This window comes from Penicillium subrubescens (assembly GCF_028828155.1).
Source record: "Penicillium subrubescens strain IBT 31985 chromosome Unknown utg000004l_segment0_segment0, whole genome shotgun sequence".
Classification (NCBI taxonomy): Eukaryota; Fungi; Ascomycota; class Eurotiomycetes; order Eurotiales; family Aspergillaceae; genus Penicillium; species Penicillium subrubescens.
Window position 1 is genome coordinate 2568494 of NW_026643154.1, and position 22577 is coordinate 2591070.

The 22577-nt window shown below is 48.9% G+C and overlaps 6 protein-coding genes across 6 annotated transcripts; 5 read left to right on the forward strand and 1 right to left on the reverse strand.

The window, feature by feature from the left end:
• Positions 1-693: 693 nt before the first annotated feature.
• On the forward strand, positions 694-3945 carry N7473_005995 (tyrosine protein kinase SWE1; the record flags this gene model as incomplete). Its single annotated transcript, XM_057151935.1, has 1 exon — positions 694-3945. One exon carries the CDS (start codon positions 694-696, stop codon positions 3943-3945), a length of 3252 nt encoding a protein of 1083 aa, XP_057009740.1.
• A 1449-nt stretch (positions 3946-5394) lies between these two features.
• On the forward strand, positions 5395-8745 carry N7473_005996 (putative mRNA splicing factor RNA helicase (Cdc28); the record flags this gene model as incomplete). The annotated part of the gene is made up of 1 exon (XM_057151936.1): positions 5395-8745. The coding sequence occupies one exon, from the start codon at positions 5395-5397 to the stop codon at positions 8743-8745; it is 3351 nt and encodes a 1116-aa protein (XP_057009741.1).
• Positions 8746-9533: 788 nt separating this feature from the next.
• Positions 9534-9968, reverse strand: N7473_005997 (uncharacterized protein; the record flags this gene model as incomplete). The annotated part of the gene is made up of 1 exon (XM_057151937.1): positions 9534-9968. One exon carries the CDS (start codon positions 9966-9968, stop codon positions 9534-9536), a length of 435 nt encoding a protein of 144 aa, XP_057009742.1.
• Positions 9969-11783: 1815 nt separating this feature from the next.
• On the forward strand, positions 11784-12857 carry N7473_005998 (uncharacterized protein; the record flags this gene model as incomplete). Its single annotated transcript, XM_057151938.1, has 3 exons — positions 11784-12076; positions 12128-12515; positions 12690-12857. The coding sequence occupies 3 exons, from the start codon at positions 11784-11786 to the stop codon at positions 12855-12857; spliced, it is 849 nt and encodes a 282-aa protein (XP_057009743.1).
• A 2496-nt stretch (positions 12858-15353) lies between these two features.
• Positions 15354-18558, forward strand: N7473_005999 (uncharacterized protein; the record flags this gene model as incomplete). Its single annotated transcript, XM_057151939.1, has 2 exons — positions 15354-16323; positions 16451-18558. 2 exons carry the CDS (start codon positions 15354-15356, stop codon positions 18556-18558), a joined length of 3078 nt encoding a protein of 1025 aa, XP_057009744.1.
• A 3554-nt stretch (positions 18559-22112) lies between these two features.
• On the forward strand, positions 22113-22488 carry N7473_006000 (cytochrome b5-like heme/steroid binding domain-containing protein; the record flags this gene model as incomplete). The annotated part of the gene is made up of 2 exons (XM_057151940.1): positions 22113-22289; positions 22411-22488. The coding sequence occupies 2 exons, from the start codon at positions 22113-22115 to the stop codon at positions 22486-22488; spliced, it is 255 nt and encodes an 84-aa protein (XP_057009745.1).
• Between the last annotated feature and the right edge of the window lie 89 nt (positions 22489-22577).

The window sequence follows — 22577 nt, forward strand, 5'->3', positions numbered from 1 at the left end:
GGAGATATTATCCGATCCCAGACATTGGCCCTGCCTCGTTCGACGCCCTCGAAAGGAAGAAGCGCAATCAACATCGTCATCATCCCATCGTTCTGGGTCCGCGACTCCGAATGTCTGTGTGGCCATCCTGAAACATTCCGACGCGACCCTTCGAAACATAAGGCAGAGAGACACAGCACGCCTGACTGACTCGCTCAGACACACGCGCGCGCGCTTTGTTTGGCAGTCCCCCGTGACCGATCGGAGGACCAACACGACGGAATTCCTGTTGCCTCGCGATGAGTGGGTGAACCGCGACTGCCCTTTTGCTATTTTCTTGCCACTTTTTTGCGGCTGCGCCTTCCCAGCATTCCAGTGCACCTTCTTTCCAGCAGCATCAGTATCCTGTTGAGTCTTTGGGGGTTGGACCGCCTACCCACACTTTCGCTCTTGACTGCGTTCTTGCCCGCCTCTCTTGAAGTCGCGTTAGAGGCGCATTTTCTAGCTGTGGAGGATTTCGGGAGGAAACATCACCAGTTTAACCGTTTTTGTCGACACTCGCAGTATTTGGAAATTTTCTTGGGTCACCATCTTTGAACTTGTTGGAAGATCGTTGAATCCATCAGACGAAAGGTGGGAGATCAACCAGGTGTGATCGGATCGAAGTCTCATTCTGGGCTTGTTGCGCGGCACATCGAGCAAACATTCCCCAAAATGGTTGCGACCTTCTCACCTCACCGGGACTCCGGAGGCACCCTCCATCTCTCATCTCACTCGCCCCTCCATCACGTCGATGCCAGTTCCGCCATTAGACAGCTTCGGCGCTCTTTGTCGCGCTCGCCATCCAAGAGCTCCAACTTCTTCCTCAACTCCCGCACTCACTCACCGTCAAAGTCCACTACATTCATTTCCTCACCTCTGTCGCCCTCGCGGCGATCCTCCCACAACAACTTTGTCCTTTTCCCTTCCACTGGACAACAATCACCTCTCGCAGTCCCTTATCCTCCCAGCGCAAAGATCACTCGGCCGGTCATGCGTCGAAGAACGTCTCCCCGCAGTCCGGCAAAATGCGCTCTCACCGTGTCTGCTGATGGGGGTAACTCAGTCTCGTCTCAGCCTATTCCCATCATCGCGCCTGGTGAAGAGAACGCCTTGACGCTGGATGATTTGGCCGATCCAAGTGAGAGTAATTCTTGCGCCACTCCTTGTCTCAGCACTACACCAACTGCCCCCCTCGGTGAATCAACGTTTGGGCCTCGTCCTACCCTGTCGCGTATTGAAAAGCGTCGCAGCGGGACCTTTGGTTCCTTCGCGACTGTCAGTCCCTTAAAGCGCAGTGACGGCATCATGAATCTCGACCAAGCTTCCCGCGGTAGCCCCTCGGCCAAGCGACGCAGCGTTCACGCGTCAAACTTTGCGGCTGACTTTAGCATTTTCGACCATGAAAGTGAAACTGCGCCTGCAAGTCCCGCTGGAAATGGCGATGAGGCTACTTCCTACTTCCCCACTCCTCAACCTCACAACCCGTTCGCGACCATCCCTAAGCGATCTTCCTCACTCCGGCGATCGACTCTCCAACAGCGCCAAGTAGAGCGCCCTCTCTTCGGCCCCCGCAGGGGTCTGGGTGAGACAGAGGCCTCGCCCGGCACCCCGCTAGCAGTTCGACCTCGTATGTCCTTTGACAGCGGCCTTTTCCAGTCAAGCCAGGAGTCTTCAAGTCTCTTTTCCCCTCGCCCTCCTCCTGCCAGTCCTCTCTTCTCTCCCGCTCCTCCCGCCATCAACACCAACACATCCAACTTTGGAACCACTCAGCCTTCTCGCCCTTCTGCTCATCCTCTCTCCCGTACCATCACCCAATCCTCCTCTGGGTCGAGTCTGGAGGACTCGCCAACTCATGAGCACGTTCAAAAGCCCGAGCGTGCGCTGCGACCCTTCATGAACTTTTCCAAGTCACTTCCAGCTGGTGCCACGCGGCCTGCGCCGGTGCGCCGGGTGACACGTGAAGAGACAAGCTCAACAGAGTCATTCGCGACGCCAGAAAATTACAAGCTGGTCAAGCCTCTGCCTGCTGCGTTCATGTCGACTGGGTTAATTTCGAAGAAGAATCGTAACGCAGAGGAGGTGCACGGCGGGGGATTCAACAAGAACATGCCTGACACTCCATGTAAGCGTCCAGTCAACATGTTCACGGCTGGTGCGGACTCTCCCCTTCCTGAGAGTAGTTTCTTCAACAAGTCTCAGTTTGGTCGACAGCTCGAGGCAGTGTCCGCGTCTCCATTCAACCCACCTGCCTCGTCTGCTCGCCCAAAGGCTGGTCCGTTTGCTCGCGGCATGGGCATTTTTGGTAACAGTTTCACTCGCCCGGAACTGTCGCGTCGCGGAAGTGTCGTGAGCGTGGATGGGGAGGACATGCTGCAGGCCCAGTCCCCTTCGTCACGCGACGATAGCCAGCCCATGACCGATTCCGATCTCCCTCCCACCCCCACCAAACAAACATTCCTTCCATCTCGCACCTATCCTCCTGCCACCTCTCAAATCGCCTCTCTGGAGCGTCTGTCCGAATCTCGAGGCAGCACCCACTCCACCCCCCTGCGCGACCGATTCTTACAGGCCTCTACTACTCCTCGCACCCCTCGCGACCAGTTCTTCCCTCCCGACCCTAGTGGCTTGTCCATCTCCGCACCGAATGATCAACAGCCTCCTCAACTCGACTTCGGTAGCAGCCTCAATCTCCCTGCTACCCCGACTCAGCCTCGCGAGTCGTTCCTCTCAAGTAAAGGGGCCAGCCTCCTGCTCAGTGGTTATCAGGCCCCGGATGTCGACTCTAGTTTGACCTCGCGCTTTGCAAAGGTTGAGCTCATCGGTACTGGGGAGTTCTCCCAGGTCTTCCGTGTTGCTGAGCCACATGACACAGCATACTCCTCAGTGTTCTCCTTTCCAACTGGTGAGCGCCAGTCGCCTACGAAATTGGCTCACCAGGTCTGGGCTGTGAAGAAGAGCAAGCAACCCTACACGGGATTGAAGGATCGTGAGCGTCGTATTCGCGAGGTGGATATTCTGAAGGCGCTAGTTAGTTCGGACCATGTCGTTAACTTCCTGGACAGCTGGGAGGTTAAAGGCCATCTGTACATTCAGACTGAGTTTTGTGAGGAGGGTAGCCTGGACGTCTTCCTGGCCCGCGCTGGCCTAAAGGCGCGAGTGGATGACTTCCGCATCTGGAAAATTCTTCTCGAACTCGCTTTGGGATTGAAGCATATCCATGACAACGACTTCATTCACCTAGACCTAAAGCCTGCCAATGTCTTGGTCACCTTCGAAGGTGTTCTGAAGATTGCCGACTTTGGTATGGCCACCCGCTGGCCTGCTGAGCAGGGCTTCGAGGGTGAAGGTGATCGCGAATACATTGGACCTGAAATCTTGATGGGTCAGTTCGACAAGCCTGCCGATATCTTCTCCCTCGGCCTGATCATGTTTGAGATTGCTGGTAATGTGGAGCTTCCCGACAATGGTCTATCTTGGCAGAAGCTTCGCAACGGCGACATGAGCGATGTGCCCAGCTTGACGTGGAGCTCGGAAACAAGCATCTTCCGTGATGCCTCTGGTAACCCCATCTCCGAGGAGTCGTCCTTTGAAGAACTCTGCGCATCTGACCTCGGAGATCACGATTTTGACGGTTTCCTGTCCGTCCCCAAAGCCCACAAGCCATCCCGAGCCGCTCGCAGCGGTGAGCTTGTCCACCCTCCCGACTTTATGATCGATGCTCGCCATGATCAAGCTTTGGACAAGATTGTTGGCTGGATGATCTCTCCCAAACCGCAGGATCGACCCACTGCCGACCAGATTCTGGAAACCTACGGTGTGCAATTCGTGAACCGCCGTCGTCGCGCCGGTGCCACCGTCTTTGAGGGCAACTGGGGGCCTGCTGACGAGATGTTGGCCGAGGATGCCGAGATGATCGATGTGTAATCTATCTCCCCTTTTTTTTCGAAACTTTGTGTGCATATGGAGGGTGTTTCATGCTGTCAATTTGTTTTTTTCCCTTTGTCATCTGTCGTTCTGGTGTCGATACGACTCGGCGCTTTGCTTTTCATCTGGCTCTTGCCTACCATGTTAGGCCACGTTAACTGATTACGACCATTTCTTTTCCTCTCGACGCTCGGCTTCTCGGGTCGAAGCCATTTCATCTCAACTGCTCTCTCGTTTGTGATACCATTATGATCCTCAAATTTTGGGTCTTATCACACCTTCCACCCCAGTTGATCGGACCTATGTCCATTGTCCACCATTTGTCATGACCCGGAGGAGTTTTGCAACGGTTGCAATACCCGGAGTTCAGCGCGGAGTTTCTCCACTCGTTCTGGGGCTTCTTGTCTTTTTTTCCACTCTATCATTTCCTTTGTACCATTTCCAGCATTACCAGGTGTCACGAATGTACCAAGATCCCACATGTCGAAAGGTATTCATTGTTCACGTGATGCCAGCCCTGCTTTCATCTGATCTCCGGTGACCTCGAAATATTCACGTCCACGCCGGTTGATTGTAAATTGGCATTACTCTTTCTGGGCTTCTCGAAGTTTGGCTCCATCTTCAGTGACTACCTTCTAGCATTTGACGGTCCTGGACTTTTTCTTTTCTCTTTTTCCATTCTCATGTACCCTCTTACACCATCTGTTTAAGTAACGACGAATGATTGCGGCCATGCTGTGTTAGATTAGCGAGATGTGCTCTTTTTCTTGTGTGGCTAGATTGGTTCCATGGCTGGAACCCGAATGATATCCCAATGAAATGCTTGATTATTTCCAGTTAATTCTTGTGCTACTTGTAAAATATTTTGTCTATGTAGACCTAGATGTCGCCTATGGGTAGTGAGCCAGATTACGTGCTATGTCAAGTCTGCTGGTGCTACGTGATGCCTGGTCTTAACCCATTGAAGTAAATTGTTTGGGTGCATAGGCTGGGTGATTGCAGATATATATCTTGGGTCCTATCTAGCACTCTCGAGAAATGGAACCTTCACTGAGAGATTATTGTTGAAACAATGGGCAATACGAGCTTCAAATAACAAGATATAGCAGTTTTTCCGTCCTTAGTTACTTAGATATCTGTATTTTTAGTTCCAGCGTCTAAAAAGTGGTAAATTGTCTGATATACTTCGGAAGATGAGATGTTCCGACGTCGCGGCTTTGGGATCGCCACTAGTCTTGGCGCGACCTCAGAGCTCTGCTCTCCGCATCCGTTGCACCTTCAAATTTATTTCCCAACCAATTTGTCCATTACTGGCTTCTAGCGGGCCCCTCCCTCATCGATTACCCTTGTGCAACATGCGATTCATCGTCTAAGACCTTTTGGAAACTATCACACCTCTGTGGAGCCACTTAAAGACCACCTTGATCCTCCCCAACCTCCGCGCCCACCATGGACAACAAGACCTTCGTGTCCGACTCTCTCATCCGCCTAACCGGCGCGTCAGATCCAATCGCCGTTGACTTTGTTCTTGCCGAAGCCTCATCTGCCAAATCCGTGTCCTCCCTTCAAGACAAACTGGTCTCTTTCCTCGATGGCAGCCCCGACGAGATCGGCGCATTCTGCGGGCAACTTTTCTCCCGCGTAGGGAAGGGCAGTCAGCCCAGCGCATCTGCTTCGAAATCTACAGCCAGCAAGGAATCGTCAAAGAAGAAATACCGCCTTGTGGATATGGGCGAAGACATCCCCGATCCTGCATCATCATTAGGGCCCGTCAACATCGAGGCAGAACGCGATAGACGGCGGCGTCGTGACAAGGAGAGGGAAAGCGATCGGGACCGGGACCGGAGTCGTCGGGACAAGGATGATAGCCGCAAACGAGATCGCAGCAGGGACGCAGAGAGTCGGGACCGACCGCGCACGAAAAAGTTGCGACAGAGAGATGCGGACGATTTCGACGACCGATGGGGCGATGAGGAAGTCGCTGAGGATGAACGATACGCAGAAGAAGACGAATTTGCCGAATCGCCACCAAAGCGCACACGACTCGAAGATGGATCAGCCTCCCCACGCGCCGCATCGTCTGTTGAAGATATCGATCCCCAGACCAAACAGGAGATTGAGCGGCAAAAGGATCTACGCGAGCGAGATGAATTTGCGAAGCGCTTGGCCAATAAGGATAGTTCCAAGTCTAAGAAGATTGTGGAAGACCGGACACGGGATAGTGAAGCTGCGCGGAGACGTGCTCTGGCCGATGATGCCGACGCGCGGGCTTCTGTCATGCCCGATCTGCGTGAGCGCTCGCGACAAGAATATTTGAAGAAGCGTGAGGCAGAGCGGCTTGCTCTGCTACGTCGTCAAGTTGCAGAGGAGGCTGCCGAGCTGCGCGAGAACCCGAATCTTACGCGCCGCGAGAAGGAAGAATTTGCACGAAATCGCGAAGTTCTTCGGATTGCAGAGGAGCGACTACGGATCGATGACCATCGTGATGGTTATATGATGCCCGAGGATTATATTACGGAGAAGGGCAAGATTGATCGCAAGAAGAAAGAAGATGCGCTGTATAAGCGGTACGTGGATCGTGACGAGATTGGTCAGGAGAAGTTCGTCACCGAGCATGAGGAGTGGGAGCTGGAGCAGGCTGCCAAAGCTAAAGCCCAGATCAAGAAAGCCGAGTTTGTCGACGAGGGCGACTACGAGTATGTCTTTGATGATACGCAGCAGATCAACTTCGTGATGGAGTCCAAGATCGAAGGCACGCAGAAGCCGATGACGCAGGAGCAATTGCGGTTCAAGCAGCAGGTAGATGCCGCAGAGAAAAAGGCTGCCACTATGGAGGAGACTCGGAAGAGTCTGCCCATCTATCAATTCCGCGACCAGATCATTCAGGCTGTTCATGACCATCAGGTTTTGATCATTGTTGGTGAGACGGGTTCTGGTAAAACCACCCAGATTCCACAGTATCTCCACGAGGCTGGATTCACCAAGGACGGACTGAAGATTGGCTGTACTCAGCCGCGTCGAGTCGCCGCTATGAGTGTCGCTGCGCGTGTGGCCGACGAGATGGGCACCAAGATCGGAAATGAAGTTGGTTACGCTATTCGTTTTGAAGATAACACCAGCGACAAGACTATCTTGAAATATATGACTGATGGCATGCTTCTGCGAGAGTTGCTCACGGAGCCGGACCTAGGCCAGTATGCCGCGCTGATGATTGACGAGGCCCACGAACGGACAGTGCCAACAGATATTGCCTGCGGTCTTTTGAAGGATATCGCCAAGGCGCGACCCGACCTAAAGCTCCTTATTTCCTCAGCCACTATGGATGCGCAAAAGTTCCAAAAGTACTTCGATGATGCGCCCATTTTCAACATTCCCGGTCGTCGGTACCCAGTCGACGTGCACTATACCTCTCAGCCCGAAGCCAATTACCTCGCCGCCGCTATCACCACTGTCTTCCAGATTCACGTGACTCAGGGCCCTGGTGATATCCTGGTCTTCTTGACAGGTCAAGAAGAAATTGAGGCCGCGGAGCAAAGTCTACAAGAAACGGCCCGAAAACTCGGCAGTAAAATACCGGAGATGATTATCTGTCCCATCTACGCCAATTTGCCATCCGAATTACAGACCAAGATCTTCGAGCCCACGCCACCGAAGGCCCGTAAGGTCGTTCTCGCCACTAATATTGCCGAGACAAGTCTGACTATTGACGGTATCGTCTATGTGATTGATCCTGGTTTTGTGAAGGAGAATGTCTTCAATCCTCGGACTGGCATGGAGAGCCTCGTCGTGACGCCTTGCTCTCGCGCCTCTGCTAATCAGCGAGCTGGTCGTGCCGGACGTGTTGGTCCTGGTAAATGTTTCCGACTTTATACCAAGTGGGCGTACTACAACGAATTGGAAGAGAACACCACGCCAGAGATCCAGCGCACGAACCTCAACAGTGTGATTCTGATGCTGAAGTCGTTGGGTATTGACCAGCTGCTCGACTTTGATTTCATGGACCCACCACCAGCCGAGACCATCATTCGCGCCTTGGAACAACTCTACGCACTCGGTGCATTGAATGACCGAGGTGATCTCACCAAGGTGGGCCGACAAATGGCTGAGTTCCCTACCGACCCCATGCTCGCCAAAGCCATTCTCGCCGCAGGCCAATACGGCTGCGTCGAAGAAGTCCTCTCAATCGTATCCATGCTCGGCGAAGCCAGCGCCCTCTTCTTCCGCCCCAAAGACAAGAAAATCCACGCCGACAGCGCCCGCAACCGCTTCACCATCAAAGACGGCGGCGACCACCTCACCCTCCTCAACATCTGGAACCAATGGGTCGACTCCGACTTCAGCGTCGTCTGGTCCAAAGAAAACTTCCTCCAACAACGCAGTCTCACCCGTGCGCGCGACGTCCGCGATCAACTCGCCAAGCTATGCGATCGCGTCGAAGTAACCGTCAGCACCTGCGGCTCCAACAACATGGTCCCCATCCAAAAGGCCATTACGGCCGGCTTCTTTCCCAATGCGGCGCGTCTACAGCGTGGTGGCGATAGTTACCGCACGATTAAGAACGGGCAGTCTGTGTATCTGCACCCGTCTAGCACGTTGTTTGAGGTTAACCCGCGCTGGGTGATTTACTTTGAGCTTGTGTTGACGAGTAAGGAGTATATGCGGAGCAATATGCCGCTGCAGGCGGAGTGGTTGGTGGAGGTTGCGCCGCATTATTACAAGAAGAAGGACTTGGAGTCGTTGGGGTTGGATAGGAAGGTTCCCAAGGGGACTGGGGCGGCTGGGGAGAAGAGTCGGACTTGATTGGGAGATAATGTATGAGCTGAGTTTGAGTGTCTGTTGTGGTTTGTATATTAAAGATCTAAGTGGAAAATAGTCATGATTCACATCCAATACCTCGATAACCGAGCAACTATAAGGGTGCCAAGCCCAACTAAGAAATGAAGCAATCACCATGCAGCTCTTAGCGCGGTCAGTCACCTGATATGGGGCTGAATGTTGCCCCTCCTTGTTGATTAGACCTGAACTACTTCTAACAATTTCTTTCTCGAATCTTGAAGTATTTTCCATGGGCTGACATACTGGCTAATATCACTGCCTTGATCATGGCCCCAACGTCCTTTGGCGACGGAAATTCGGGGATTCAGATCGCAAATAATTACGGATCAATCAACGCTCCAACAGCTGGCTTTACCTCTCTGTGGACCCTATATAAAGGCAGAAGCGACCGCCTTACGCTTATCAAAGCCGCTTTCTTTCACCGTGACTTCGAACATCTGGATCTGCTAATCAGAGAGCTGCCATTAGTCTTCTTGTCGACGCCACTGGCTTGTAGCTAGCCAAGCAACACTCCGGTTATGAAAGCGATGAATTCCACAAATATTGGTTCAAGGGCTGTCTGTAGAGATTATCAAAGAGTATAATTTTACGCTCTTACTCCTATCTTCCGATCTTTACCATTTGAAAGAAAGCTCACAAGTATCTAGGGAATCTGTAAGTTCGGGAGTACCTGCACCGAGTAGCACGCTATACAAAGTCAACAAGTCTTTGCACTGTCCACCAAGCCAGTCGTTGAAGCTCTGAAACCGGCATTATGTATTGGACTCATCCCAGGTTCTCCAGGAGGATGGCACGACTGATATGCCCATTGATGATGCGGAGGATGAGGGCGGGATGGAGCCCGAGCGTTTTGCCGGCCACATTGCCGATTTACAAGCGGCGCATTCGTCCCATGTGGCCGGCATGATATACGGGTGGGAGGTCACGGAGCAGGCTGGCACCACGGCGCACCGGCGGGAGATGGTTCCGGTTGTCCAGTACTGATTGGCATCGATTTTTAGGGTTTCCAGATGTGGAAGATGGGCTTGCTCGGATTGCTGATAAGCGAAAGTGTCCATTCGACGAGGAAGCGCAGGCGCAAAATCACCGGCGACGATACCAGTTGTCGACCGTTGACATGTGCGAGTGATGCAAAGGATGACGGGGATGGACAACATCACATTCCGAGGCAACCAGGTGGCCGTCATCCAGGCGATCCAGCTCGGGGCCAGTCCTTTCCGATATGGACCAATTTACCATACAAATACTATGGCAATGTAGGCAGAGGCTGAAAAACACACTAATGCCGACCTATCTCAGGTTGACAATAAGAAAACTGTTCACTTTATTGCACATGTGTACACGGTAGCTAGCTGGTGATACGAAGACTTTTTGTATGTAAATGTCTATTTACCAGAAGATTCTATCAAAAAGAGAAGCGTGGTTAACAGATAGCCTAGTTTTGACAAGACTGTGGAATAGTCTTGCCCGCTAGAATCAGCCACGATACATCCATACTAAGCTGCGTAGCAAAGTGCGGGGTAAGATATGACGATTAGACGAGCATATATGCAAAAAATATATCTGTAATACTAAATTGTGTTGAACAGATGGAGACATAAACAAGGAAATAAACATGCACATTTACAATAACTAAGCATGTTTGGATATATCTGGATATCATAATGGAGATAAGGTAAAACACAAGTTAAAATCCGATTCCTGACAATTTGACAGTTCACTTGACGTAGTCTCACTCGTCCCTCTGGACAAACATGATACTCTTCTACGAATTCTCCAAGGCTACAACGGTCTCTGATATCTTTCGGCATCTGTCATGAGGAGGACCAAAAGAGGCTTTGTAACCCGCCAAAACCCGCTGGTACGTCTCCCCCGCTTCTTCCGACCGTCCTTGCTTACTGTAGAGGTCGCCCAAATTTTCAACTGCTTCAAGTAATGGTATCTCCTCGCCGGTGCACACTTTTTGGTATCCTTTCAATGCCTGGTTGAGTAACTTCTCGGCCTGGTCTTGCTTTCCTTGATGGATGCGTAGAAAGCCCAGATTATTCACCGCGCTCAGAGTTAAGATATTGTCCATACCGAACTGAACCTTGTATCCTCCCAGCACCCGTTGGAGTAGCTTCTCTGCCTCTTCAAATTTGCCTTGATCAATGAGGAGAAGGCCGAAGTTATTGACCGTGTTGAGCGTTTCTGCACTGGCTCTGCCGCACGTGACCTAATGCTTGGTGGAATTGAGAATTTTGACAGGGTGAGGCAGGTCGCACCACGGACCCAAGGGCGCGGGAGCACGCACCACTAGCCAACCAGATGTTTCCTACCAATTAACAAATAGGGAGCAGGCTAACCTCCTCGCTCTGGATGGATTTTCTTGGAAAACAAGTTGTACGCCACTAGAGTCGTGTGCTGACTTCCGTTCTAGAACACCAGTACCATATCTTTCATATCTTTCGACGCTGAGTTTCTGCGATTATCTTGACTCGTGGCAGATGGGAGAGGCTTCTTGGACCAGCCGAGACGTAATTAAACTTTTCGTCATAATGCCGGAAACGGTCACTATCGAGCTCTTTAGCGAAAGCCTAAAGGCAAGGCCGCTCTAGAACGCCGGTGCTGCTTCTTTCTACCTTGGGCCTGTGCTGTTAACATGGCCCGTGACAGACGAGATCTCTCGGAGATGTTTTCTTGTAACAGTCGGAGAAAGGCTTCTAGACTCATGAATCTGTATGAATCAGTCTGGCATCCAGGACAGTGAGGGGAAAGTGTCATTAAATTCTTCGCTGCAGTCGAAAATGTCACAATGGACGCTCCTTTAGCAAGAAACCTAAGGGCGAGAGTGTCATGCGCATACATTCCGAAATGATTCGAGCCACTGCAAGTGGAAATTTTGGGCTTATTGACGTCATAAATAAACTGCAGCTATCAAATGGCATATATATAAGTCTGTGTTATTGTTGTCAATATATCTCTTGACGTTTACCAGCGGCATCTTGGAACAAACATTCAAAATGGTTGAAGCATATATTGGCTATAAAAGGAGCCTACGCGGAACCACGCCGGGTCTGGCCGTGTATGAACCGGCTAACGACGACTTGAAGGCAGGCCATTGCGGATATTTTGACTACTTGGGCCAATGGACCAATATTCGGGATTTGAATACAATCACAGAAGATGATACACTCTACAAACCCCTATCAAGGGGTGTCCCAGTGACCGATAGCGGAGGCGCACGTACAGAATGGGGTCTTATGCTTGGTCATGGCGTCCAAGTTGCACAGGGTACACTACAGGGCAACGCTCAGTTGGTACATCTGGCCTAATATCATGTTCATAGCAAATAACCATTGCCCAGGGCGCCTGGAGTTAGCGTCAAAGGTACTATGACACTAAAGTGCACCCAGGAGAATGCCGCCATACTCATGGCAGATCCGGTCACATATTTCAGGTGTGAAGACGACCAGCCTTTGAGAGATTGGCTGAATGAAAACGAGGAGTTGCTGATGCATGATCCAAATCATCGGAATAATATTCTGCATCATGGTCTTTGCATTATAACCGGTGTTTATAGGACTCCTCGTTGTACAATTGGGCAATGGCGTGGCCGAGGCACAGAGATATCGATTGAGCTCGATGTAGGTGTTTTCAACCAGGCTGGGGCCATAACGGGTGGCGGCAGCTGGAAAAAAATTGCCGGCGGAGGGTACTGGAAGGCATATGGTTTTGATCCTGAGAACCCCGAGGTGAGTGCATGTCTTTTTCATCACATTTGACTGTCTTTAACTTGTAACAAGGAAATGGCGGTGGTAGTCCAAGGAATTAAATACAGTCCAAATTGGTTTATGAAATTGTTTCAAGTAAGACTTTCTGGACCCGAATGTCACTAATGATGAATACTAATGCTCTCCATGTAATAGCGAATGTACGATACACTGCAGGCTCTATATCGTGGGTCGTCGACTTACCTGATAAGCGAAAACAATATTGTGATTGAAAATTATGTACATGCATTGGAAGACGATTCAGATGAGAGGGGCACTGCTTCGGACGAAGAATCATCGGAAGACACACCTCAACTGCAATAAGAAAAAAGATGAAATGGAACTTGCCGCGAACCAAGTGTCCCTAGCTGGAGCATTGGATTATTCTTTGTTGACTAAAAGCCTTTGTATGTGGGACCATTACTGCAAAAGAACAACGTTTGAACGCGTTCTCGATTCCAAAGTTCTATGCCGATCCTGTCTAATAAATACGCTAATCAACTTTCCACTGTTGGACAGAAAGGTTATCTGAGATAGACGAAACTCGGAGCCTCTTTGAATTTTCCTAGAAGCTTACTACCACGGTTAGGACTTTAGACTTACGTATATTTCGATAGTAGAAATATTATTTAACAAACGCACTCGGACCAACCGCTACTTATATCACGCGTAAGTCTATATATTTATATTTGAGGCAAGAGCCTTGATATCTACTTGAAATTGTGTTTCATCTCTTTATCTTAAAACATAGCGTGCGCCTATCAGAATGAAGATAATTACCTTCTCTTCGCTTTCATAGTAGACTAGAAGACTATAGAAGTTCGTAGATTAGACATTAGCAAATTTATTAAACTCTTGATACAAGCTCGCAAATCTGACTAAAACATAGATATCAGAAGGGTTCTAATAGCTGGTTGTTGGATTTTACGCTAGGTGCAAAAAATCCTCATGTGCAAAGTGGAAGCGATCGCCGACGATCGGCATGAAATAATTGATATACGGGCCGATTCATACCCCACATCGTCTATACTATACGTGGATTATGCACACACATGTTGACACTAGGTTCTGTTGGAATTATATCGTACCTGCATAAAGATGACAGCTAGTGTGTCACAAAATTGCGAGAAGCAATTTGGAATGCGACTGTCGATATCAGAATTAAGCGATTTGACACAAAGCATCCAATATTCAATCTTATATCATAAAGAATCCAGTAGTGCTTTCTGTAACTAGCAAATACAGTGAACTTTTATATTGTGGCTCACTCGGTAGTGAATTACATTTGTAATTACGTTATAGTTGATCGTTGTCCTGAGACTCCTCCATCAGCTTGTTGAATCTTCTAACGCCCTCTTCACCGCCGTTATCACCGCTTTTGCCCACCGTCTCATCACCAAGATCCCTTCTCCTTCTGGCCACCTTACCAATCACTGGCAAGATGAACCCTACTGACAAGGTAATTACTGACCTCGAAATTTACTTTTTTGATTCTGATGACGGCGACTAGAGTGGCGGAAAGAATAGTAGAAAGAATGATATAAAGGGTGGCAGAAAATGGGGGGGGAGAGAGAGAGGCTGACAGAATGTGTGGCAGAAAACCTGTTACTGACAATCCATGCCGAAATCACGGGGGAGGATAGGCGCCCGGGAAGGGGGACCCGGGGGGTGACTTGAACAGATTCCTATGAATATAGCGCGATTTTGTATATTTTAATAGATAATCCTTGCATGTATTGTGACAAAGATATTGGTAAGTCGAAGTGTTGATGTTTTTGAGCTTCGGTATGATCGAAGTAGTTTGTCACAAACACTTGGCCAGTATGATTGTGATTTTCTTTTACGTGTGATATCACTTCCCAAAGTCGTGACACAAGAGGCTTTGAGTAGGGCCTCAAAAGAGTGAGAGTACTTTGTTCCTTCCGCATGCATCAATAATAAGGGTTTGCGTGGAAATTAGGCCCTCAATTAGCAGACTCGAGTGGCACACCTTAGCAGCGTAAAAGTTTGTGGTTCTTGGGCTAGCTAATGAGATATCGTTCCGCGCAGAGTTATTGGAAGCGGATCAGATCGCCTTGGTATCGACAATGGAAACATGGGACGGATAGCGGGTCACTGGCTGTGTGGAGATCCGGTAGCTTGGCGCCGTAGGGAAGCATATATCTCATTGCTCGCAGACTCATCATAATAGGGTGCACGTGCAGAAGCCAGGCCATGATGTATATACTACAGACTGCTTGAAACCGACTCAACTCAGCGGCTTGTCCTTGGTTACCAAAGACATCATACAAACTTACATATTCAGTAGCGAACCACACAGGTGTCGTATCAGCCATATGTTATTAGTTACAAAATGCCCGCAGCAGGCTTTGCGCGCACATGTCTGATATTGAAAAACGGAGCAAAGAGAGGACAATGCGCCATACTGTATCCTGCAGAATGCACAAAGAAACCGGGGTCTGCAGTAAGAAATGTGGGCCCTTGAGATCTGGACATGGTATACGGCTTCCACATAACAGTCCTCACGGTACTAGACCTGCTCTCCGAGAGTTTATTAGCTCGTAGTTCTTTGTACAAGGGTTGGGGGCTGTGGGCAGTGTAACGGTCTAGAATATCGGCTGTGCAATCTCTCCCAAGGCTCTAGGTAACGCATCAAATTGATGAAAGGGTGTCTGGACCGCCTCCTAGGCTTACCTCGAGCATAATTATGTGCCAATGAACAAGACTGCTTATACCTAACGAATTACACATTCTCGATGTAATTCTCACAATTTCACCACCCCAAGGACTCAGCACCTCAGCACTGAATATTTGATCACTATGAGCCAATCCCAAGAGGGCATATCGTCGACCAGAGCGACCGCCAAGCAAGAACGCTCGGTGATGGAGATAGACCAAGCTTTCGAGCGGGGAAATTTGATTGTTATCTTTGGGTCCATGATTTCAATCTGTGCTTTGAAGTGCAGTACGGCAAGAGACAAAACAGGAGATGAGAAAATGAAAATGGCCAAAAATCTTTCGTGGAAGTCGTTTATCATGAACGGATTTGAATACCTGGAAACCAACCACCCGGAAGCACTTGATGAGAGCGAAATTCGTGAACTGCAGCGGTACAGAGAGTGTCTCCCGTCCCGTCAGGTCAACATCGGCACAATGCTACAGGCGGCAGCATTTCTGAAATCAAAGCTGGGCGAAATTGACGACCTCCAGAGATGGCTGGACCTTCTATTCAAAAATCTATATGAAGACTTCATTGGAAATGGTCCTAATGAGGTCCTCGATAGCATAAAAATGCTATACGACTCTAACAAACGCGTCCAAATTATCACAACCAGTTATGATGATCTGATCAGCCGCCATTGCAAGGCATCTACCATATTGCCTAGCGAAGAAAAGAAATTATGGGATTTCTTTTCAGATTCAATCCCGTGGAAAAGCATCTTACATACCCACGGGATTTGGAGTGAGGGCAGTGGTGCGGTGCTCGATGGAATTAACTATTTCGAAACCAGGGCGCCTGTTCTCCAACAGGCTCTCAAATCATGCCTTCGTGGCCCTAAAACTCTGTTGTTTGTAGGAACAGGCCAAGGGCTAGAAGATCCGAACTTTACTAGTCTGTTGAACTGGGCAGAGCAGGAGACTAGAGATATCCATCAACGCCATTACGTTCTTGTTGCGGATGCCGATGGTGAACAGCCCGGGCGAGGCCAGGTTCTGGAACCTATCAAATATGGCCACTACTCTCAGCTTCCATTATGGCTTACTGAACTGGCCCAGAAGAGTGACAAAAGTCAGTTAATCCTTTCGCTTTTCTCTCATGCTATATAGTTAGCCCTTTCTCACCTTGAAATTTTTGAAAACCCTAGTTATCGGGTCAATTTGTTTCTGAAAGCACACTTGCTAATTTATTCAATAAGATTACACCCCACACCAGGAACCGTTTATCCCACCGGGTTTACCCGTGTCGGATGAGTTTGTCGATGTGCAATCTGAGACAGACACCAAAGACACTATCATCAACGATCGGACTCAATACAGGGATTACTATTTGCGGAAGAATTTAGGGTGGAAAATGAGCAATGAAAGGAGAAGTTTCCCCATTTCTTGTCGAAGCGAAGAAGCCAAAGCGTTTGAAAATACTGTGACAGCGCTGGAGAAAGATTTGTCTGATCACAATATCCGATGGACGTCAATTGACTGTATCGGACGGTCTGAATACGGAACGGCTGACCCCATAAAGTCAACAATTTTGATAACCGTGCCGCCTGGACACTCGCCAGATTACAAATCACAGTGGAAATGTGAGTGGAACAATAAGAAGTTCGACCTCAATATTGAAATTATGAACGGAGGAATAGAGCAAGAGTGTTTTGGGAACGCAAAACAGAAAATGGACCCTCTGGCATGTGGCTCATCTTGCGGGTCCTTAAGTCAGCCGCGAAGGACTGGAACAATTGGAGGTTTCATTAACCTCACAACCAGCCTCAACGACCAGGAGGACAAGCCGGTGTATGCTATGAGCTGCCATCATGTATTCGCACCTGACCAACCTCGTGTCAAGTGGGGAAATGCAAAAATTCGGCGACTCTTTGACATGGTTTACGAACTGGGTGGACGGTCCCGCTCAAGGCACGAGTCGCAAGACAAGATTACAATACTCAGTAACTGGATGAAAGTCGCCTTCGCCTTTCGGGAAGGCGAATGCCTTGAAGTTTTCAAGGTGCTTTCCAGGATAGCAGCCGAACGACCGCCGAACCCAGGTCAGATTTCATTCATGGCTCACCTTTTTCTCAAGAGATTCTGCCAGAGAATAAGGCAGCTGGGAAGCAAGTATGATCTGGAAGTTGACAGCGAGACCTTGAATCGATTGGAACCACAAATTGACGGCATTCTTTCGGGACTTCAGCTAAGATTTAGGCTTGGTCCTAAAATGCTTGAGCGGGATTTATTCGCCTCGAGTAGACTCCCGCAGAACTCAGCGATCCCTTTGGGTGAAACACATATCTATAACGCGCTGTGCAACGAAGGAGATATAGCATACGCCAGTAACCCATTGACGTCCAAAGGGACCTCTGCTGTGATACCCCGAAAGCTCCTGAATTTGTTCGATCTGGATACTGTAACCTCTTCCGGGGACCAGTTCTCAAGCTTGGAAGACATTCATTGTTTTTCCGAAGAACCATTGGCACTATGGATAAATACATGGAACAAAAGAGACGCGATTTGTGAGGCCTCAAGCTGTTATATTGACCATCCCTCTACGATGGACAGAGTGGCTACGCGCCAAAACCTTGAACACATACTAACGGAGTATGGAAAGTGGGCTGGGACATCTTCTTTGCCAGTCTCACCAGAATTGATGCCGGAACTTGGGGTCGCGAACGTATCAGATAAGTTCATCCGCGCGGCGAAAACGGAACTAGATAAAAGCGGTGATGTTGACGATAATCGGGAACTGGCAACTATTGGAGCAATATCTGTGTCAAGTGGCCTTGATGCGAAGCCGGATCCATTCGATCCACATACCAAGATGGAATGGGAAGACTGGGCATTGGCGAAACTGTTGCCATTTGTTGAATGTCGAAATTTCCTTGACCATAATGTCCTTGCCCCAAGCTCTCTCCAGAAAGACGGACAAGAGGTTTTCGCAGTGAGGTCATGGAAGGAAAAAAGTGAATGGGACAGATTGAAAGTCTATAAACGAGGACGAACGACTGATTACACCGTGGGGATTGTTCATGGTAGGAGAAGATCTCTCGAGGCACCCCACAGCGCTCAAGGAGTGGCAACCCACGTTATTGTTTCAGATGACCCAGAAAGCCCCTTCTCGAAGCGTGGAGATAGTGGCTCCTGGGTAATTGATAGTCATGGTTTACTTGTTGGTATGATATGGGGAAAGTCTGACTTCGATGACACGACGTACTTTACTCCTGCGGATTACATCTTCAGGTATATACCAAAAAGAATCGCTGACGATGGCGGCCCCGAGGGTCAGGTTTGTAAAATACTCCACAAGATTGCGTGATACTGTTACACAGCCAATCCGTGTTCACCTTCCCTAGTTTTCACCACGATAGGCTGTCCGAGCTGAAGTTGACAACAGGCAGTCGAAAGGACATTTTAAAGATTACTTGATCATGTCGGCCTCTCGCCACTCCCTAAATCCTCTGCAAATACCTTCTTGGTTTATTGATATTTCAAAAATTCTGTCCGATGAGCAACTATGTGTTTGGTCCACGTCACTTGATTTCTAGGCCTTGGTTCTATGTATTAAATAATCAACGTGTGATTGCTATATAGTTGAATGCACTTGACACTTATGTACATGATTTTATTGGGTAGAGCGACGCGTGTAGACTATTCTTGGAAGTATTGTAAGCGTCCTTGGCCTATTTCCGAAAGCGGGTGATTAAAATTTAAGAGAGAAGAAGGCTAATAGTTAGTAGATGACACTTTTTATACTTAGCTAATGTCAACATGTGTGGGTGATACCCTGCACATGGTGTGTGCAAAACTATGCGCATGCGCTAATCGTGCATGCCAATCGGATCAACATCCCATAGCCCGCTACACAATACGATGATAAGACATCGACTATCACATCAGATGGAAAAAGCGACGAGATTCCTAACACTCTCGTCTGCCCCCCGGGATCGGAATGACGTAAGCAGGAAATTCAGGAAGGCCTGGAAGACGAGGCTATATCGCTGGAGGGAGTGCTGGCTTTGGAGAGACCCAAGAGGGCGAAGGGAGGCCTGATAGAGAGGATCCTGGCTGAAAGTATTCAATGCGCTAAGCGATTGGGTAGTTGCGCGTAAGATCAGGGCATCTCCCTGATATAAAAGGCGGTAAACGATAGCAGAAAGCCAGGTCATATGACTCGGGTTCTCTAGGGTGAAGAGGGCCTCTAGTTCAGATGAATTGCGGCCTGAGAGGAAGGTTCGGTATTGACTCTCTGTAAAGAAGCCCCTCTCTTCATAGGTTTCGCCAAACGTTTGGATAACCCTAGATTCCTTCAGGGATTAGAGCCTCAATGGGAGTTTTCTCGAATGACTCGAAGCTCTTGGTATTGGGATATCAGAGTGGTGAGATTCATATCTGGAATGTCGCTTCATCATCCCTCGAAAGAATTATCGCAGGTCAAAAGTATCAGGTAGCCTCCTTGAAATTCTCTCATGTTTCATGGATATTGGTCTTGTCATCATGGGATGGGCTCATCGAGGTCTGGGATGCTATTAGTTGGTCTGTCATATCCACATTTGATGGTCGATCCTCGCCATGGTCCGACCCATACTTGACGGTGATGTCTGTTTCAAATCACTGCGAGCTACTGGCTTTCGCAACAAAAACACAGGGCGAGCCTAATCGAATCTGGGACATGGCAAGGTTTCCTCATGAGTCCAGACCAAATGAAGCGAGTAGAGCATACCACAGGTTTGAGTTTTCAGAGGATCTGAAGCGATTAATATCGGAATGGTCGACAGGCGACGGAAAACTTATCATCACTGTCAGGACTACCCCTGCTGGGTCAATCGAGAAGCGGCTTGAGCTGGACTGCCGCAAAAGGAGGCTTGTTGCCTTGTCTCGTGATCGGAAGTTGCTTGCTAGGACCTCGGATGATGATGATACCACCGAAATAGTGGAATCAGATTCTGGAGTGATAAAGCAAACCCTCATTTACCCAGGGATTGATGCCGAAAGTGGAAAATTCTCGAACGTTTCAAATTTTCTGGCACTATTCTCTCACGAGGGAGAACAGACTGTTATTAATATTTGGAGCACCGTGACTGGCCAATTGCTTCGTTCATTTGCCAATGACTATTCATTCACAGACTACGCAGAATTCTCGAGTGACTCTAGGTAATTTGCTGGCGTGTATAATGGTGAGATCAAGATTTTCGACAACGATGCGGCGCCCGGAACCTCAGCAGTCAAGGTGGCCCTGGTAGACTGGGAGTACATGCCTGGTCTTCTTGCCTTCTCACACGACTCGAAACTCCTGGCTATAGCACAGAAGCATGAAGATTATCCAAGTTATAGAAGTCAGATCTGGAACACATCGACCATGACGCCTAGGGAGACAATCTATATCAACAATGCAGTACGAAGCCTATCGTTCAGCTCTGATGCGTCATTTTTGGTGGCTGATCTGCGCTGTATTGCTATTCAACACAATGACTCTGATGCTAGCGATGCTGAAGAGATATTTTTATGGATCCAGAGTACGTGGGGTTCTATTTGAGCAGTGACTTCTCGTGGAGCTTCGGGGCAAGAAAATGGTTTACATTCCAAGCGAGTATCGACGAAACGATAAAAGTCTGCCGTATGTCGATCGACTTCCCAACAGCTGTCACTACTATTGCCACTTGGTACGATCCGGAGAAGTGTTGGTTGATGGAGCTGGCTGAGACTGAACCGATCTATGTTTGAGTTGTGAATAGACCGGAATAGAAAGTCCTTATTTCCTGTTTAGTAGCAAGCTGTGACCTACTATTCGGCCCATATACCCTAATTACAACACGCGTTACCTATAATGAGATGATCTCTATGCAAAGGAAGCAAACAAAACGAGAAACTTGTCAATCTGTTCTGAGAGGAAACATCTTATCAATCTCGAAGGGAGATTTGCTCTGGAGAACAAGAGATAGCCTATATAGCTATCGACAGAATCATCGGTCAGACAGAAAAGGAAGGAGTTTCTACACCAGACGGGAGAGGGCTGGTCCTGGATGGAATCCAAGGAAAACAGGCGAAGATGGAGGAATCTCCAACATATAATGATCGGTCCCAGCCTCCCAACAATGACAGAAATCATGTTCTGCCATAGTCTTTTGGTCTTTTGGCAGGAGTCATTAGTGCGCCTGGATACGAGCCATAGCACTCGCCTATCATCGCAGAGAACCGTGGATACAGGCTAGGGACATCTTACTTGGTATCTAGTTGAGCGCTCGATAGATCGTCCTTGCTTAGTGACTCGTAATGCTCTATACACATCTTAATCAGGTAACTCGGCTGAGTTGAAAGTATTGCAGAATCGATGAAGCTCATCATAATATCTGCTAGCTAATATCCTCCCTCTCATACGCATGGATAGGTCACGTTGCATTAAAAATAATCTGGCATAGTGCTTGAATATCACGTGTTTCGGTGGTGGTCAAGGAGAACTCTATAGCCGACAGGTGATATTCAATAGTCGATGTCTTTATACCTAGTATACACAATTTTGATTTAAAGACCAAGTTGAGATGTCTTTCAGATCTGAATAGCTCGTCATAATAAATTATTCCTTGTAAAACAATCCAATCTCGGAATAATACCTACCTACACAAACTAAATAAATTCCGGAACCACCTCCACACCAATCAACAGCGACTTATTCGCAATTGACCCGACCGCGGCACACCCCGATTTACCTCGGCCCCGCTGTCTTTCCATCCTCCCCCCAGACTTTGTCTCCGCGGCCTTTAAACGTCACGTTCTCCTCTTCCCAGTTAATTCTCCACACTACCACTTACCCACCACATAACAAACCACCACCTATCACCACAAACCACCACACACAACAACGCTTCGCCCACCATGTCCAAGTCCTTCACCCCCGCCGAGGTCGCCACCCACAACAACGCCGACAAGGGCCTGTACATTATCGTCGACTCGTCCGTCTACGACGTCACCAAGTTCGTGGACGAGCACCCCGGCGGCGCGAAGATCCTGAAGCGTGTTGCTGGTAAGGATGCTTCTAAGCAGTTTTGGAAGGTAAGCTAAACCGCCTACAAAAGAGGCAGTACCTCTTCTTCTTCTTCCATCTACTTGGCTGGTTATAGTCTTGGCATTGGTATCTGGTCTGGCATGCGCTAACTCACCGGGGAATGTTTAGTACCACAACGAGTCCGTTCTGAAGAAGTATGCGCCTAAGTTGAAGATTGGTGATGTTAAGGATGCTGCGAAGCTGTGAGGGATGTGCGATGATGGATTATACACATACATAAGAGCTAGCGAGCGAGCAATAAATGGGGAGGTTGATATTGATATTGTGAACGCCAT